The sequence below is a fragment of the Vanellus vanellus genome, assembly GCF_965231255.1.
Source record: "Vanellus vanellus genome assembly, chromosome: 4".
In the NCBI taxonomy this organism is placed as follows: domain Eukaryota; kingdom Metazoa; phylum Chordata; class Aves; order Charadriiformes; family Charadriidae; genus Vanellus; species Vanellus vanellus.
The window spans coordinates 72557336-72575920 of NC_138909.1; the positions used below are offsets into that span (position 1 = coordinate 72557336).

Here is an 18585-nt window from a genome sequence, read left to right on the forward strand (position 1 = left end):
GACAATGGCAATTTCATGTCACTTTTTATATGGATACGTGTATCTATTTATTCAACACGTAAAGCTCAAACGATATCCAGGGCACGGTTCGCACACACAGAGGGCCCCAAACCCTCGCCAGGGCCTTGGACCACCACTTCCCCTAACAGGACCGCGACGAAGCGACCGGCAACCACCCCAACCGCCCCAAGGCGCCCGACCGCCGCTGACGCTTCCGTCTTACGCCGATGACGTCATGGCGGCGTTAGGATGGTAAGATGGCGGCGGCCGGATGCGCGTCCCGCCGCCCGCCCCGCCCCGCCCCGCCGCTCCACGGCCCTCCCCTGCCGCCGGCCGCCCGGCCATGTAGACGGGGCGGCGCGGCCGCCCTTCCCCGCGCAGCCGCCCCTTAGCCGGCGGGCGCCATGGAGGACGTCGGCTCGGGCGTGAACGCGGACGCGGAGGTGCGGAAGCTGCAGGAGCTGGTGAAGAAGCTGGAGAAGCAGAACGAGCAGCTCCGCAGCCGCCACGGCGCCCTGCCCGCCGCCCCCGCTAGCCCCAAGCGCCTCCTGGGCGGCGGGCCCTCCCCGTCGCCCCCCGCCGCCGCCGCCTCCCCGCCCGACGGCCGCTGCCTCAGCCCCAGGGCCGCCGCCCGGCGGCCGACCCTCGAGGAGCCCGGCGGCGGCGCGGCCGGTGAGGAGGGCAACGGCCTCCTGGACGACGCGGCGCTGCTCAGGCCGGAGGAGCTGGAGCGGTTGGCCGGCTGCGAGGAGGACGAGACCGGCTGGTGAGGAGGTGGCCGGGGCGGGGATGGGGTGTGTGGGTGCCCCCCTTCTCTGCCCTCTCCCGCAGCGTCCTCCCATTCCCCGCCGTCCCCGGGAGGGAGGGCCCGTGTCCAGGCGTGTGCCCGGTGTCGGAGGTGGTGTGGGGGCTTTGTGTAGGGAGGCAGCCTCGCCCTCTGGGGCTGGGTGAAGGGATTAGCTGGCCAAGATGTACTGAAGCCTGCAGGGGAAGGGTGTTTTGGTTTCTGCACATCACATCACACCGTACCTCCCTGGAGGCCTGCAGCTCGGCAGCGGTGAGAGGATTGCATCGGGTCCCTTGGAGACCAGAGCAGGAGCAGGCTCCGGTTCTGCCGCAAAATTGGTTGTCAGTGTTTTCACAAGTTCAGAAGGTGTGCAGGTGCTGAGAAACTTGGGGGCATTTTCTGGGGTAGTGCAGAATTAGCCCACAGGTACTGTTGTACTTCTTCAGATGTGTGTCAAGCATGTTTTAGGCCGTGATTTCTTTCAGCTATGAAGGCAGTAAATGTAACATACTCCTCCATCTCATAAATGTGTTGTCCTTAAGTGTGTTCTTTTATCACTAACAATGTGGGACCACAGTTTACCTGTGGCGGTTCCTCTCTTTTTAAATGGACTGCTTACCCTGCTGTGCCAGCAGAAACGTCTGCAGGTGGCTGTTCACCTTGTCTTTATTACACTTGGATGATCTACTGAGAATCAAGGAGGTTTGCTCTCTCTTAACATCATGCCGTTCTCCAGCTGTCTTTTTGAAGTTTCCTATGACGCTGGTTGAAGAACAGCGTTAGAGCTGCAGGAGAAACAGTGGGGAGGAGCGCAGTCAACAGAGAAACACAAGGGAAGCATGTACAGGGAGTAAAAGTGTAACAAAAGCAGCCTGACAAACCTGTAGGTTTGTCTACAAAGGTCTTTTTTGGGAGTGAACACACAGCACACTTAAAAAGCAAACAAAAATGTCTTTCAGAGTTGGAAACACCTTTAAAAATGCTGGAATGATTCCATGCATGAGCAATGTTTTAGTTGCTTAGGGAGGAGACAATGTGTGTACTTCCTTGGAGAAGTCATTTGCCTGACATCCAGCCCAATCCACTGGAGAAGTATGAGAGCATAAGTTTATTCTCATCTAACATGCACTTACTAAATTAGCACAAGTCATCATCTTCCAGATGATGAGTTTGTGCAAGGCAGCTACTCTTATTTCTTATCTTATGCCTTGTAATCTACTGGGTTATAGCACTTGAGTGAAGTGGAATATCCTAAATTTGCACTAAATTTCCTAAGTTTGGAAAGGGATCGCCAAATTTGTGAATGTCACGAATTCTAGTGACGATAGATATTATGATTTTTCTCTGTTAATCCTCCAGAGCATATGGTGACAGTGAGGGCATAAATGCTGTGTGGTTATGTTTGTGCAGTTCTGGACGCTCATGGGCAAGTGGCATAGTTCACTGAGCACTGCTCTTGCTGGTGTCAGGTGTTTGGCACATTACTTACACTGCCTGTTGTTGTGGCTTCAGTCGTATTTCTCTGCAAGTTCTAGTCCTCAAAAGGCAACAAAACTTAAATGTGGTCTGTTACATGTCTTCATTTCTTTGCTAATATTTTAGCAACTATAATACTAATTTTCAGTCTCAGAGATGGGACAATGACTAAGGCACAAAAGCATACACCTAGGAAAGAGCAGTTGTTAAAACTTACTTACTGTCGTAGATATCAAGAAATATGGCTATATAATTAAAAAAATCTCTTGTCTTTTCATCCTATAGTTTAATATGGACTTAATGGTAAATGTGGTTTGGCTAGATTGACTGATTTTTATTTTTTTTCCAAATTGTTCTATAAAAATGGAAATCAAACTCCTGTAATTTCTGGACACCATTTAATTCAACTGTTGAGGCACTAAATACTCTAAAGTTGTGGGGTTTTTTTCTTATCACGGTAGGATGACTTTGTATTTGTGCATTTGCTGAATGTAGGTTATTGGTCTAAATGAAATTGGAAATTTTCAGAGGGCTAGTGGAGCAACCAAAAAGAAACAACCCTGTGAAAATAGGAGGGATGATGTGCGTAAGTGGATTTCTTTTAAACTGTTTCATAAAGTTCCTTCTCTTAAGGCCTCGGTTATGCGAGGTCACTCAAAGTAATCAAATCAACTGAAAGGGTTAATGTACTCGATGAAATTTAAACCTCATGTGAACTTTCAGGTTCAAATGGATTTGGATCACTACTGCTTAACCCAAAATCCTGTTTAAACTATGGGATTATACCACTGTAGAAATCAAAGACCGCTTACCAGCTGAGGAAACCTCACATGGAAACAAACTAAATGTAAATTATAGTTTGCATAAAAAATTGATTCATCTTGCCTGTTTTGATTGTCTACATAGAGAAGCCTAGATTTGTCTTTACTTTTGATTTCAGAAGGACTGTGCTGTGGAATATAATAGATAATGAAGGGTGCTGGTTATCTCTGTTCTTGTCTCTGCTTTGTGTAATACAGGCATTTTTTCAGTCCATATACCCCATTATGAAATTGTCCACAGCTTTGGATTGGCAGAAGAAATAGTTTTCTTCACTGTTGAAATTACTGTTTTACATTTAATGCGTACATGAAATTAGTGCCTGTGAAGTTTGGCTATGAATTTAAGATGGCACAGTTCATACTGTGACTGAAATTGGTACTGGAATGTGTATGTTGTTCTTCTAAATCTACCTTTGGGAGTTAATCAGCTCATTTTTGGTTTTAATTCTTTAATTGCTTTTAGATAAGTCTACACAGGACAGAAGTGTAAAGTGAAAAATGAAAGGAGAAGGTAGAACTAGCCTAAATTACTAACAAGTGAAAAAAACTATGATACTACTGCTTTAGTAGTGGCATTAGCTATTAAAACAGCATTACAGGATAGTGAACTTGGGCCTGTTTATATATTTGCTTGTTTGTTTTTCTTTGCTGTGGTTAGTTAAATCCAGATATGTTTTGTTTTAAACAGTTTAGCACATGAGGCAATCTTCAAATCATAAATTACTAAAAATATTTCAGTGAATTTAGATTGAGTTTCATGGCCATATGCTTCTGAATCCTGGTTACTGTGCTAAAACTTTCTTCCTGACCAGGTACTGAAGGTTGCAGATAGGTACATACGCACATGCACGCAGTACTGAGCTGTACCTAGTCCTGTGGGGACTTTGCTTTAGGCCTGCTAATTACTTCCTCAAGAAGTTACCAGTGTCTTTGGTAATCTATTCTATGGGTGTTCCTATTTAGTTGTTCTCGAACCCGATCGGATCAAATTTAATTTTTTTCCAATTTCAATCTGAACAGGTCTCTTTTTATTAATTAATTAAAAAGTCAAAAGGGCAGGAAGGGGGACCAGAGTGGAGAAATCTTCAGAGGGGCAGGATGAGGTATACAGCTCCTTGCCTGACTCGCTGGGTAAGGTTGCGTGTGGATGTGTAGCACATTCAAGACAACTTGGTAACAGTACACTTGCTATGCTTCTTTTAAAAAGTGAGCTCTGTCAAGTTTATTGCTGGATAAGTGTGCACACGCGGACAATTACTGTAATTAGTTAATGTGCTGTGAATCCACTATAACTTGCTTTGTGCTAACTTGTTACAGTCAATTACCTAAGCTTTCTGAGAAGCTTTCTTTTAAATGTCAGCAAAACATACAGTGCTTTTTTTCTTCAAAATTTATATGCAGTATGTGCATAAAAGAGTATAGAGCTTGCTTGCTGTGTATCTATTTTGAATGTATAATTGCTCAGCAAACTTCAGAACAGTTGTGTCCTCTTTAAATGGTAGTGCTATTAAAGCTGGCCTAGCACTTACCAATGTTTTCATGTCGCTGCAATCTAAAGTCTCCTTGGTAGGGCTGAAATAGCAAACAGCTGACTAACTTTATTTATGAACAGAAGGTAGTTACTGTGTGTGTGAAGTGAAATTATTGGTGGGTTGTTTATATTAATCTGAACAGTTCAAAGTAATCAGTGTTTTTGAAGACATCGGATTGGTTGTGTGTCCTGTTTAGTTAAAATGGAAGGCAAGCACTTTTACTATTATATGCACTCTCAGCAACTATTTCTATTAAATTGGCACCTGTTTTTAACAGTTTACATTTCTGTTCCAGCCATCCATTGCAGTTAGTTGGTTAAGTGGCAGTTCTGATACACAGACGATAAACATGATTGTCACCTGTAATTATTGTCTTTCATCTCATATTGCTTAATGTCCTGTGAGCACTAACTTTGTTTTGGAACCCTAACGTTTGCCATAGTGAGCTACTAAACTGTAGGATGAGTGTTTTAGGGTAGAGCTGCACCTGAATGAAATCCCATTGCTGAAATTACATTGTAGCATTTCCTCTTCAACTGCTAAAATTTCATTGTATTAATGTGGTTTAGGCCTCTTGGAAACTGGACAGGTTTTGATCAATTTCTGCCCTGTGACCTAAGTAAAGAAGAAATTGATGCTTTTCATTTTGTGGCAGATTAAATGTCAATCTGATTTAAAGTTGTTGGTTTTTAACCAAATTCAGGTAATGTCTTCTCAGATTAGAAAGATAATATGAAAATAAGCATGTGGGAGAACTTAGAATTACAGAAGTTACTAGTTTATCAAGTGATACAACTGGTGACATCAAATAATACTCCATTTGACTAATGTCTTTGAGATACCCGTGGTTACTATGAAATAGATGTTTGAGGATGGGAGGAAGAATCCTGAGGAAAAACTTTTTTCCATTTCTTACTTCTTGTGTGATATTTATGACTTTTAAACATGCTTGATATTTGGATGTCATAAAGGCTTCGTTATGAATTTCCTTTATTGTCTTAATGGTATTCCTGAAATTTACTTCATAATCGTGTCTTGTTTAGGCATGATTCACATCTCTGCTTCTTGTAGGTGTTGGTAGAGCTCTCAAGCCTAGTCATTAAGCAGAATTTTATTTTGGAACACAATTTAATAGGACACAGAACTTCTCAAAGTTTTTCTATCCTATGTTAAGTATCAACAATACCGTGTGAGAGCATATATGCTCTGACAAATTTCTTCTGAAAAGCTTCTCAAACAATGGACAGTTTTACAGAGTTTGTGTGACAGTTCTTGGGAAGGTACATGACGGAGCCTTCCAAGCTTTTGAAGGCCCCATTTCCCGTTCTACAACATCCCTTCAGACAGCACATGCTCTTTTGAGATGAGGAAATGAATAATGGCTATAATTTCCAGCAACTAGCCAGGGCATAGCTAACTATCTTTAATTGTTGGTGACAGGAAGATAGTTGTGTTCCAATTGCACTTTGCAACCTTTCTGAATACTCTCAATTGTACTTGAAAATCGCATCATGTAGTTGAGACGTGCTACTTTAATATGAAGGTTTAATGAGATTGTCAAAGCACTTTTGTTGTGTTCATATCCTTATTTTTGAGAGACGTGGAGTTTGCTGCAACTCATGCCTTTCTTGTAACTAGAAGCATTCAGTTAAGTACACCAACAAATTAGTAATTACAGGCTGAGCCGTGTGTCTCAGTTACAACTGCAGGATAGGAACTTTGCAGGGGTGAGGGAGGAGAAAAGAGGAAATCTGTGGGCTAGATATGTGCAGCGATGTCACTTAGGTTTTGGATTAGTTTTTTTGTTTACATCCAGTGATTCTCTTCTGATCTTTATCTGTAGCTGTTTATTCAAAATCCGTCTTATTTTAACTTATTTAAATGGCTCCAGACAGGATCTCCTGAGAGTTTTAGATTGGCCTAAAAGGGCTTAGATTGACAGTGTGTTCTAAATTGTCTATTTCCAAGACTGTCCAGTATTACTATCTTCTGATGTATTTATTTTTAGTTGCTTTTTCTTGTTGGGTTTTGCCCCTGTATTTTAGGGGAATTTCTTAATGATCTGGCCTTGCATTTCTCTTTCAGTCACGTCTTCTCTTCAGATTGCTTTCACAATTCTGCTTTTGTCTGCAACCTTTTTTTTTTCTGCTCTCTCTTGTTTCATTGTGTCTGTTGTACCTGACAGTTTTCCCTTAAAGCGAATGTGGCTAAATTAAATGAGCTTTAACTCAAGTTCCTTCCACTTGCCATGTTCTTTCTAATTCAGATCTGTGACTTCATGTTCATCTGCATGTTTTTCCTTCTACTCTTGTACTGGAGCAGTAGAAGGATTTTGCTACAAATAGACTCCTCCTTTCTTCCTGATTAGAATCTTGGCTTCTGATTTCATGCCTGTGGCAATTAGCCTCTTGTATTTTAATGCACTGGGAGGTGTTCCTCAGGTGAGGTAATACCTATGCAGGTATTCCATTCCTACCTCAATGTTATGCCCTCTTTCTTCAAAGCCTTTTCTGACTCATCTGTGTCCCAGTGCAATGTGCTACAGCTTGCCCCTTTCGTTTGACAGTATCATATGAGCTTGTAGTGACAGTAGTCTTTCCACAAAAGCTCTGCCCTTTTTGTGCTGCGTCTTCCTGGAACTAATCAGTAGAGCCCCTGGCTGCTTTAAACTCCAGATTGGCACTGCTGTGGCATAGTTGACTAGTGACAGCTGAAGGAAGGGAGTGTTACTGTGTGTAGCAGAATCATAATGTCTGGGCTTCTTAATGCTGTTTGAAAATAGATCGAACCTTCTGGGCTGCTTTTTATATACTGTTTTCTTTTACTTGACCTTGTGTCACTGAATTGTAGAGTCTTTCCTTGCTTGGGGAGAAATCGGTGTGTAGGTTTCTTTCTGGTACATTAACATTTGTAGTAGGGGTAGTAACTGTAAGCTGTCGGCTTCCGCAATAATTTTCAACTTCCTGTTTTGAGAAAGTGATTTAGTAGTGTTTAAAGTTGTATGAAGTCATACCGGTAATCTTCAATCTTGAAGTTGCTATGCTGCCAGTCAGTGCTGTTGCATTACTGTAGAATGCGTTAACAGGTATAAATGGGAATAAGTCTCTTCTGGAAAGCTTTTCAGCTGAGGAGGACCTGTATATTTTGGGTCTAACAGTAGTTTGATAAAAAAGATTAACTAGCTGTATGAAGTTATTTGTAGGTGCTTCATAGTCTCCTTTCCGTTCTTTTTCCCTTCCCACTGTTGAAAAGAGAGGAAGAAGTAGTAGAAATGTCACTCTGATTCTTAGCCTTACACTTCACAGAATCACACAGAATCACAGAGTTATCAGAGTTGGAAGGGACCTCTAGAGATCATCTAGTCCAACTCCCCTGCCAAAGCAGGATTGCCCAGAGCACATTACTCAGGACTGCATCCAGGCGGGTCTTGAAAATCTCCAGGGAAGGGGACTCCACAACCTCCCTGGGCAGCCTGTGCCAGTGCTCTGTCACCTGAACCGTAAAGAAGTGTTTCCATGTATTTGAACGGAACTCCCTGTGTTCTAACTTGTGCCCATTGCCCCTCGTCCTGTTACTTGGAACCATTGAAAAGAGCCTGGCTCCATCCTCCTTCAACCCACCCTTGAGATACTTGTACGCCATAATAAGGTCTCCCCTCAGCCTTCTCTTCTCCAGGCTAAAGAGTCCCAGCTCTCTCAGCCTTTCCTCATAAGGCAGATGCTCCAAGCCCTTAATCATCTTAGTTGCCCTTCGCTGGACTCGCTCCAGCAGTTCCCTGTCCCTCTTGAACTGGGGAGCCCAAAATTGGACACAGTATTCCAGTTGTGGCCTCACCAGTGCAGAGCAGAGGGGGAGAATGACCTCCCTCGACCTACTGGCCACACTCTTCCCTATGCAGCCCAGGATTCCATTGGCCTTTTTGGCGACAAGGGCACATTGCTGGGCCATGGATAATTTACTGTCTACCACAACCCCCAGATCCTTCTCCTCAGAGCTACTTCCCAGCAGGTCCGCCCCTAACCTGTACTGGTGCCTAGCATTCTTCCTCCCCAGGTGCAGGACCTTGCACTTGGTTTTTGTTGAACCTCATTAGGTTCTTCTTTGCCCAGCACTTGGTTCGTTTTGTTTTTTAATCCAAATTAGGCGAAGCAAATAGAATTAAGTCCATTTCATATCCTGAGGTTGGCTGTTCTTTGTCACGTGGGAAACTTAAATCACTGCTTTATAATAATGAGAGTTTGTAATTCCGTGATGTACAAGAAACTCCTGAAAGAGCCATTGTATTGCTCATCAAGGCACACGTGTTTGTCAAGAGGAAGTGGAGTTGCATGAAATACGTATATTCTAAATATTTGTCTTTTCTTGAAATGCAAGGTGTGAAACAAAAGCTGTTTAAAGGAAAAACAACAGACTAGAAAGAGGTGGGAGAATGTGATATACCTGTGGTTAAAAAGGGAGATAGAAAAGTTGGAGCTGCATGAGCCTGTATTGCTTCAGTAAATAAGCTACTAGTGAAACAAACGCAACAATTGGAAATTGCAGAAAATAATGTGTTGGACCTTAAAATACCAGGTGCCCTTTTGATTACAGTAGTCTTGTAGATTTGTTGAAGATATCCCTTTTGTATGTCTTTCAAAGAGGACGTGCACTTTAATTTCTTGCCTGTTATACTGGGTATTATTGTAAACACTTCAAATGCGTGTGAGTCTTCTCAAACACAGCAAGGCATGCCAGCCATCCAGAGAGCTAGGAGTGAGTCTAGCCTGTACAGCACAGAAGTTGGCATTGTTGCCTTTTACACTTCTTTGTATTGTGAAAACATACCTTAGGACAGAAAAGAATACAGGCAAATAAATGCTAAAAAGAGAGTAAATGCAAAGTGTTAGAGAGCTAGTAAATGTTAAACATTACTTTTCACTATACGCCTATAATCACAGAAAGTACAGCAGTTTGTGTAGCTGTTTACATAGAACTGTAAAAACTGAATGACTCTTCAGCTTTCCAAGAATCTTCAGGGCTATAAATATGTGATGGGCTCTTAGCTTTTCTTGTGGGCAGAGTGCCTGCGAAGATTGTAAGGATTTCTACAAAATCAGTTTTAATGGTCAGTATCATACTGGCCAGAGCGTAAGCCATGTGGACTATAGTATGTGGTAGTGGCTATTTGCATTGTTACAGTTTCATTTTTGTTTGAAAACCTGGCAACTAATAAAAATCCTCTCTCCTACGTTCACAAACACAGTTTTCTAATCTCAGTGTTTATGAGGGAAGAATGTTTCAGAGCATGCTCTAAATAAAGTGATCAGTTGATCAGTGTTTTGAGTGAGAGATTCCTGGTGGTTTTATAAGCATGCTTCTTGGGAAGCTTTTTTAAGAAGTGACCATAAGGCTAGTAATTAAAAAAAAAAAAAAAGTCTTCTGAAGCTGTTTATGAAACAAACTGAGTTCAAGTTCTAGAATTAGAGAGGAAGGATCAGCTAATAATCTTGTAATAGAGCTGTGGGAAATAACTGGTGTTGCTGATGTCATTCGCATAAAGGAAACAATAATTTTTTGCTGTCTGTTTTGTATGGAAGCATGGCTGATTAGGCTGTCAAATGTTCCTATATTACAGTGTGGCATACAACCATATTCACTTGGAGTATGAACTCTGTCATTACTCTTAGAAGAAACACTCATTTAACCATTTCTGCACATGCATAAGCACTAGTTAGAGCTGTAGATCTTGCAGTTCATTGTTGTCTTTTGCTGAAGCACATTTCCAAGTTTGGTTCGAGTCCAAAGATAAGGCTTAACCATCCCTATTTTGAGTGTGTGAATGGTTATGACTTTTCTTTTGATCTGTTTGTTGAGGGAGAGGAAATTTTCAGTGACATTTCTAGAGCCTTTAAACTGGAATACTTCTTTCTTCAGTCATGGAATGCTGATGTTAAAATAAATGAATGGAGATGCTGACTGGCAAAGGCCTCAGCATGTCCTGCAGAACAATATGATCTCATTGTTTCTCTCCAGTCTCCTATGTGCATTCTGTCTTGTCCCTTGTTTTTAATGCTTGACTGTATACCCCTTAGGATAGAGATGGTCCCTTTGTTCAGTGTTCAAAGGAGAACTAAACGATCAGGTGCTAGGATGCAAACTATAAGTAAAAGTAAAATGTTTATTGTTCAAGGCTACAGAAATAGTAGATGTGTTCCATGCACTTTAGCACTGTTCCTTGGTTAAGATGCTTATCACTTGCTATATTTTTGTGTCTAGGAAAACAACAGTTGTATATTGCATAGTGCTTTATTTCCTTCTTTCAGGTGAATGTTACTTAAATCTGAAAAGATAAATCCTGATTTGTATGTTTAGGTGACATAGTGAAATTGTCCATATACCTAACGTGTCTGAAAAGTGGAGATGTTTTCTCTTCTCTTACATGACAGATCTTATGCTCATTTTGTCTGTTGTCTTAGACTTTTTTTTCTCTCCTTTTCAGGCTATATATGTCCCCAAAGAAGAAACTGACTCCAGTGCAAAAATGTGTCAGTCCATTAGTTTGGTGCAGGCAGGTATTGGATTACCCAAGTCCTGACATTGAATCTGCTAAAAAGTCACTGATCCACAGGCTGGAACAGACAATGTTGGGTGAGTTATTGGGTGCATATTAATGCAATGTTGGGTGCATATACAAACCAGTGGTGTTAATACAATTATTCTGAAACGGAGTCAGAATTAGCTGATAGTTGTGAGAGAAGAGGGTGAGATCCAGCAGTTACTTCCTGCTTCATTGTGATTTGTAAACGGTAATTAATTCTACTAATTTTCTGGACCGTATGAATAAAATGAAAGGAAGGATGAGGCCATGAGTCGTGATTTCAGAGTTTTATACTACCTGCATAGTTACAATTTGAAGAAACAACGTCCTTAACTTTGAGGTTTTCTTGTTGTATTTTAAAATAGAAGCCTGTATTAAACTATCATAATTGTTAGGTGCTTGTCACTCACTCTTGCAAGAACACTGCAATTCATCTGTAATATTAATAGGGGAAAATATTAGCAGTAGAAGAGATGGGCACTGATACTGCTGGGTGGAGCATATGCTGGAAAAGTGAATTTGTAACAACAAAGAAAATTGTCCTTCAGAGCAACAAGCATACTTAGTCATCTAGAGTAGCAGGAAGCTCTACTGGAGAAGGCAAGTAGTGCTGCTTGTAACCTTGTGTCCGTTTCCTACTCCACAACTTCTGGATTGTCTTGTGACTTGTATTTTACATAGTACTTTGTACCTCATGGACCCATCACTTAACCTATTACTAATTACTGGTTCAATTTATCAATTTCAGTTCCAGTCTCTGTGAATAAACCTTTTTACACTACTGCTACATCAAGAAGGATTCAGAAGAGAAACTTTATTTTGCCTTGACTATTTTCTCTTTGTCAATTCCTGTTATGTCTTTCTAATCTAATATCTTTTTGCTGTTTTTCAGTCTGAAATGCACTCTTGTATTCCACTTTTTCCTCTTCCTTCTTATAAAGTAATCTTTTCCATTGTGTGATAATAAAGTAGGGAAGAGCAGCTTTCAGCTCCGCGCTACTGTGGGCAGTTACTGAGAACACAGGATGCAGTGCCTTCTTGCTACTTAGTTCAGGCTTACAATTGCAGAGCAATGCAGTGTAATGAGTACAAAATATAGAACTGTTATGCAGACTTACATTTTGGGGTTTTCTTGCTGTCATTTTTGGCAAGATGTGAAAAGTAAATTATTTTGGCATGAGAACAAAGTTGGAATAGATGCTTTGGGGTTGCTGTGTGAATGCCAGCAGAACTTGCTGTCAAAGGAGTTGTCTCATCAGTGTAAATCAGAATACAGCTGGCCTGTAGTTACTGGGTTTGTTGACTGAGCTTTGTAATAAAATGTCCCTTCTGACACTCTCAAAGTGAACTGGAGGTACCTCAAGAATACTTGCTAGAATTCATTGAATTCACTAATTGTTGAAATTAGCGCATATCATTTAAGACTTGCAGTGAAAGCTGGAATATAGACTTTCCATCCTCTATCTATAGCTGTCTTTTCACTCTAATTAAAACACTAGTAATATTAACTAGTTTAGACTGGTGCAATTTAAGGAATCTGCTACAAAGTCAACTTTAGTTTCTGCTGCTTCTGCCTCTGTGCTACATTCTGCCATCCATTTGGTTGGATGATAAGTTGGGGTTTTTTGGCGCCACTAAAAACTAATTGACTGATGCTATCGGTTAAAATACTGGCGGAAGCTGGTTAGCTGGTGGAAGTGCTCACCAAGCCACTTTCTATCATTTATCAGCAGTCCTGGCTAACCGGAGAGGTCACAGTGAATCGGAGGTTAGCAAATGTGACATCCATCCACAAGAAGGGCTGGAAGGACAATCTGGGGAACTACAGGCCTGGGAAGGTTATGGAACAGAACATCCTGAGTGCCATTACGTGGCACATGCAGGATAACCAGGTGATCAGGCCCAGTCAGCGTGGGTTCTGCTTGACAAACCTGATCTCCTTCTATGACAAGGTGACCCACTTAGTGCATGAGGGAAAGGCTGTAGATGTTTTTTACCTGGACTTTAGTAAAGCCTTTGACACTGTTTCCCACAGCATTCTCCTGGAGAAACTGGCTGCTCATGGCTTGGATGGGTTTACTCTTCACTGGGTAAAAAACTGGCTAGAAGCCTGGGCCCAGAGAGTGGTGGTGAATGGAGTCGAATCCAGTTGGCGGCCAGTCACAAGTGGTGTTCCCCAGGGCTCAGTATTGGGGCTGGTACTGTTTAATATCTTTATCAATGACTGGACGAGGGGATCGAGTGCACCCTCAGTAAGCTGGCAGATGACACCAAGTTGGGTGGGCATGTTGACCTGCTGGAGGGTAGGAAGGCTCTACAGAGGGATCTGGACAGGCTGGATCGATGGGCTGAGGCCAATGGTAGGAGGTTCAACAAGGCCAAGTGCCGGGTCCTGCACTTGGGCCACAACAACCCCATGCAGCACTACAGGGTTGAGGAAGAGTGGCTGGAAAGCTGCCCGGCAGAAAAGGACCTGGGTGTGCTGGTCAACAGCCGGCTGAATATGAGCCGGCAGTGTGCCCATGTGGCCAAGAAGGCCTATAGCATCCTGGCCTGCATCAGGAATAGCGTGGCCAGCAGGACTAAGGAAGTGATTGCTCCCCTGTACTTGGCACTGGTGAGGCCCCACCTTGAGTACTATGTCCAGTTTTGGGCCCCTTGCTACAAGAAAGACATTGAGATTCTGGAGCGAGTCCAGAGAAGGGCAATGAAGCTGGTGAGGGGCCTAGAGCAGAAGTCTTATGAGGAGCAGCTGAGGGAACTGGGGTTGTTTAGCTTGGAGAAAAGGAGACTGAGGAGAGACCTCATTGGTTTCTACAACTACCTGAAAGGAGGTTGTAGTGAGGTGGGGCTTGGTCTCTTTTCCCAAGTAGTAGGTGATAGGGGAAGAGGAAATGGCCTCAAGTTGCACCAGGGGAGGTTTAGACTGGATATTAGGAAGAATTTCTCCATTGAAAGGGTTACCAAGCATTGGAACAGGCTGCTCAGGGAAGTGGTTGAATCACCCGGGGAAGTAGTGGAATTGCCATCCCTGGAGGTATTTAAAAGATGTGTAGATGTGGTGCTTGGGGATATGATTTAGTGGTGGTTTTGGCAGTGTTAGGCTGATGTTTGGACTTGATGATCTTACAGGTCCCTTCCAACCTAGACAATTCTATGATTCTATACTCTAGATGTTGTTAACCTAAATTGACTTTAGTAGGCTGGATAATAGTACAGCCCCACCATTGCTTGTACTGAACAGCTAGTGACCAAGAGGAAAGGCTGGTGGGAGGATGAGCTGAAGCAGGCTTTGCTGCTGAAAACAGCGTTTCATGCAACTGTGGTCTCATTTGGCTTCTTGTAATGTCAAAACAAAAAAAAATCTGACACTGAATAAAAGGATTTTTAGTAAACAAATTAGAGTTCAATTACTCTTTTTTTTGGCCGCTACTATCAGTAGCCTAGTTACTGCACTAATTGAAGTCCTTTTTTGGTAACAGAAATGTCACACAATATTCTTTGAATAGCTTAATTTCTGCTTTATTTTAGAACCACTTGAGTGTATTGTCATGCATTTGGCAGGTCTGTTCTTGTCAGGTGATAATATATATGCATACCTTAATGAAAGTATAGTTTCTAGCAGCTAGGTGAGCTGCAGCTTAATCTAATCTAGATTTACATATCATAAGGTTTGGATCTCTAGCTTTCAGCTTAATGTTTTGTAATTTAATTTGTTCTTTGTTAAGATACAATTCTGTTTGGCATAAACTACTTTCAGTAAAATCAGTTCCTTCATTGCTGAAAGTGACTGAATTTTCTTTGGTTCCCACTTCCCTATTGAAGTTCCATTTTCTATTGTATTAAAGCAAAATGTAAATTTCTGAACAAAATAGCTATGTAAGTAACTACACAAATCACCTGGCAACTAGGGGAATTGCAGTATCATACGGAAAATGTTTGCCAGTGGTTAAAATTAATCTGAAAATACTTTAGCATTGAAATATTTATAATAAATAGCAGAGCAAAGTGCCCAGTTTTAGATCTTACATATATGTGAGTTGAAGCCCATGAACATAAAGATCCCAAAGCATTAGAACAGGAGATATACAGAAGGAAATAATCCTACAACTTGCTTTATTGTGCCCAGTAGGTTCATGGTACCCAGCAATATAAATGGAAGTATTTGCCATACTTAACAGTTTTTCATTTTAGCATGTGCTTTGGGGGATTTTGTAGGTGGTATTGCTTAGTCCTGTGGTGCCGGTCTTTGGGTTACTGTTGAAATATTGTGTTATCTATACAGACCTGTGAATTATGGAGAACTAGACTTTGTGGTGTGCTCTGGTTTGTACGTAATTGTGCATGGGATGTATGTTAGCGTAGCTTAGCTACTACTGTCTTTTGAGTTGCTTCCCTCCTCCTTCCCAACACCTACACTGAATATCTTGAAAAGATCAGGTGTAGTGATTTTAGATCTGATTTTTACAAGGAAAATATTTATTGCTGTCTTGTCTTGCCCTCTTCTCCCACTCCTTCCACGGTGTGGTTGTATCTAGGAGATGGAGAAATCAGTTGAAAAACTTCATGGTGACTGAAATGTTCTGCTTGAACTATATAGTCGTTAAACCACACTGAAGAGATCATATAGTATTGTATTCATTTTTCATTGGTTCTTTCAGTATAATTTGTCACTTTCCTCCTCTTCATACAGCTTTCAAGAGACAGAGTTTGTACAGCAGCCCTTTCAGTGCGGTCAGTTATGTGAGCTCCTATAGTCCAAATACTAGTAGCCCCTACAGCAGTGGTTTCAACTCTCCCTCCTCAACACCAGTGAAATCTGCTTTAGTGAAACAGCTCATACCTCCTGGTACCTCAGGTAAGTGTGTGTGTGTGTCTGGTCTCTCCCTTCTTCCTCCTCTTCCTTTCAAAAACGCATACTCAAATACATTCCATTTGCATTGAACTAGCATAAGAAAGACACCAAAAACTTGTCAGTCTTCTGTTAGCATCATGGAGTATTTAAGCTTTTTGGGGAAGGCGCTTTTACAGACTTTCTGGCATGAGATACATGTAAAATGTTTTCTGTGGATGTCCGTGTCCCAAAAATCACTGATGTATATTAGCATTTAGACCAGCACACATAGCATTAGTTCTGTGGAGTCCCAACGTGCTTGAGTGGCTTCTAGAATCAGCCCTGTAATTGACTGGGATGTAAGTTGCATCGTAGGTGTTTAAATGTTATGTGTAGGTAGTTGTAAAGTCTTTGCAACTACTCTGTTACTCCTTAGCTGAAACATTTGGTATGCAATGTATCCATCACTACTTCTGAGGTATGAACAAAATAATCTAAGGAAAAAGCATTATTTTAATTAAAGGTGTTCCATGAGGCTTTGCAGTCATCAGTGTGAACACTAACTTCTGGCAATGTTTTCTGCCTTTATTCTGCACCATAGACACTTTCTTTGCATCAGAAAAATTAATGCCTGGGACCTATATCTATGCTGAAGTCAGAATGTTGGCTTTTTATATATACTTTAACCCAAGTTAGCTAGCAGGGAAGATGAAAGCCATTGCATTGAGAATCCAACTGTCTGTAGTTCTTTGTAGACTTGTAAAGAGAAGCCTGTGCTGCATTATATTCACCAGAGCCATTACCCAGGTTTTGTTTTAATCTACATAGTTCTGCTCTGCATTGTGTGCTACAGTGCTGTACCTGCCTGCAGGACAGAGAGATGAAATGTAAACTGGCAATGGGGTGTCAGCCAGAAGGCAGCAAACAGGAAGAGTTTTTCTGGTCTGTTATAGTTTAGCAAAGGAGTGTACACAGAACAGGTAGTATTTTCAGGTAAACTGTGTTTTAAGCATTCCATGCTGATCCAATGAATATTGGTTCATTGTTGAGAAAGATACAGTCAAGCTTATGTCTTACAAAGTAGGGTGTGGAGACGAGAATGAAAGCACAAATGGAACAGGTGCCATCATTTTCTTTCAAATGATCAGTCAGGCTCAATGTCTAAGTCATAATCGGTTTTTTAAATTGGTGGTCCTTTCACTAGGAAAGGAAATACAGCTTGCCTTTTTTGCCTATTTTTTTTTAACATTTCTTATTACTTTATTTTTTTCTGTAGGTCATCTTAAAAGTTCAGCAGATAGAAATCCTCCGCTAAGTCCACAGTCCTCTCTGGACAGTGAATTAAGTGCATCAGAGATGGATGAAGACTCTATTGGGTCTAATTACAAGCTAAATGATGTTACAGATGTGCAAATTTTAGCGCGAATTCAGGAAGAAAGTAAGTATTTTCCACCCTGAAAATGGAGTGGAGCAGTTGATCTTTGGGTTTTGTTTTTTTTTTTATTGAAGAACTGCAGTAGCGCTTGCTTAGCAGGAATGGAAAAGCAGTGTAGATTCTACTATGGATGTACAAATATAGTTCTCCTGAGAAGGCTGACTAAGGACTTCTGCGTTCAGGATAAGGAAAGGAAGTTGCTGTGCAGAAGTGTTCTTTAGGAACAACGGGCAAAAGAAATGCTAGAGAGGGTATGAATTTGTAGCATGTAGTGTATGCTAAACAGATGGTCGTTAGACTGGACTACTGCCTGCCACCAGTCTTCTCAGATGTGTGCCTTCCTGATGTAATCCAGTCTTGTAGATATCAGTGCTTAAACCATGGTTTAAATCACCAAAATGTGAAGTTAATGTGGCAAAGAATAGTGAAGAAAAGCACCTATGTAGATATCTCCCTTATATTATAGGTTTAGTTGAGACTGAAAAAGACAGAGTGCAGAAAGTGGTAGTAATTTCAGTTGTCTAACTAGGTGGTCTCCAGAGTTTTTTGTTGTGTACTTCTATCATTGAAAAAAAAAAAAAACCCCAAAAAACAAACAAACAAATGCCCGATGTGTGTGTGTGGGGGTTATAAATTATATGCATGTGCTACTCTACTAATATATTACGTACACAAAAATACACAAATGTACATAAAAAAATTAAAGGATGAGATAAAGATGAAATAAAATAATATTTTTAAAATAGCATTTATTAGTAGTACAACATTTTCTTCCTGTGCCCCAGTGGATTTTTCTGTGTACCCCCTGGGGTGTGCGCACCCCACTCTTGAGACCACTGGTCTAACAACTCTGGTTTCTCTAAGGGTAGCTTATCATGGAGCTTTTTTGTTACATTTGCTAATACAGTGCAAGAGACATTTCATTGTGGCTGCTATAATTGTTACATTATATCAAAATTAAGGTGTAGCCTGTGTTGCTAGTATCCAGCCTGGGAGAGGAGATGAACAACTACACAACACACCTATACTGATGATTGCTGTAGTTGGAAAAGAAATGAGCTCACCTACTTATTTCAAGACATTGTCAGCTGGTAGATAATTTTTTTTTTCTTGGTACTAATCT

At 41.4% G+C, this 18585-nt stretch overlaps 1 protein-coding gene across 2 annotated transcripts in view; it reads left to right on the plus strand.

The window, feature by feature from the left end:
- The first annotated feature begins 298 nt into the window (after positions 1 to 298).
- SLAIN2 (SLAIN motif family member 2) overlaps positions 299 to 18585 on the plus strand; it is a 36595-nt gene continuing 18308 nt past the window's right edge. For both annotated transcript variants that reach the window (XM_082483019.1, XM_082483020.1), the window contains exons 1-4: positions 299 to 766; positions 11095 to 11243; positions 15887 to 16051; positions 17304 to 17465. In XM_082483019.1, the coding sequence (XP_082339145.1) occupies positions 405 to 766; positions 11095 to 11243; positions 15887 to 16051; positions 17304 to 17465 (838 nt within the window). In that variant the 5' untranslated portion in view covers positions 299 to 404. The remainder of the gene's footprint in view (positions 767 to 11094; positions 11244 to 15886; positions 16052 to 17303; positions 17466 to 18585) is intronic.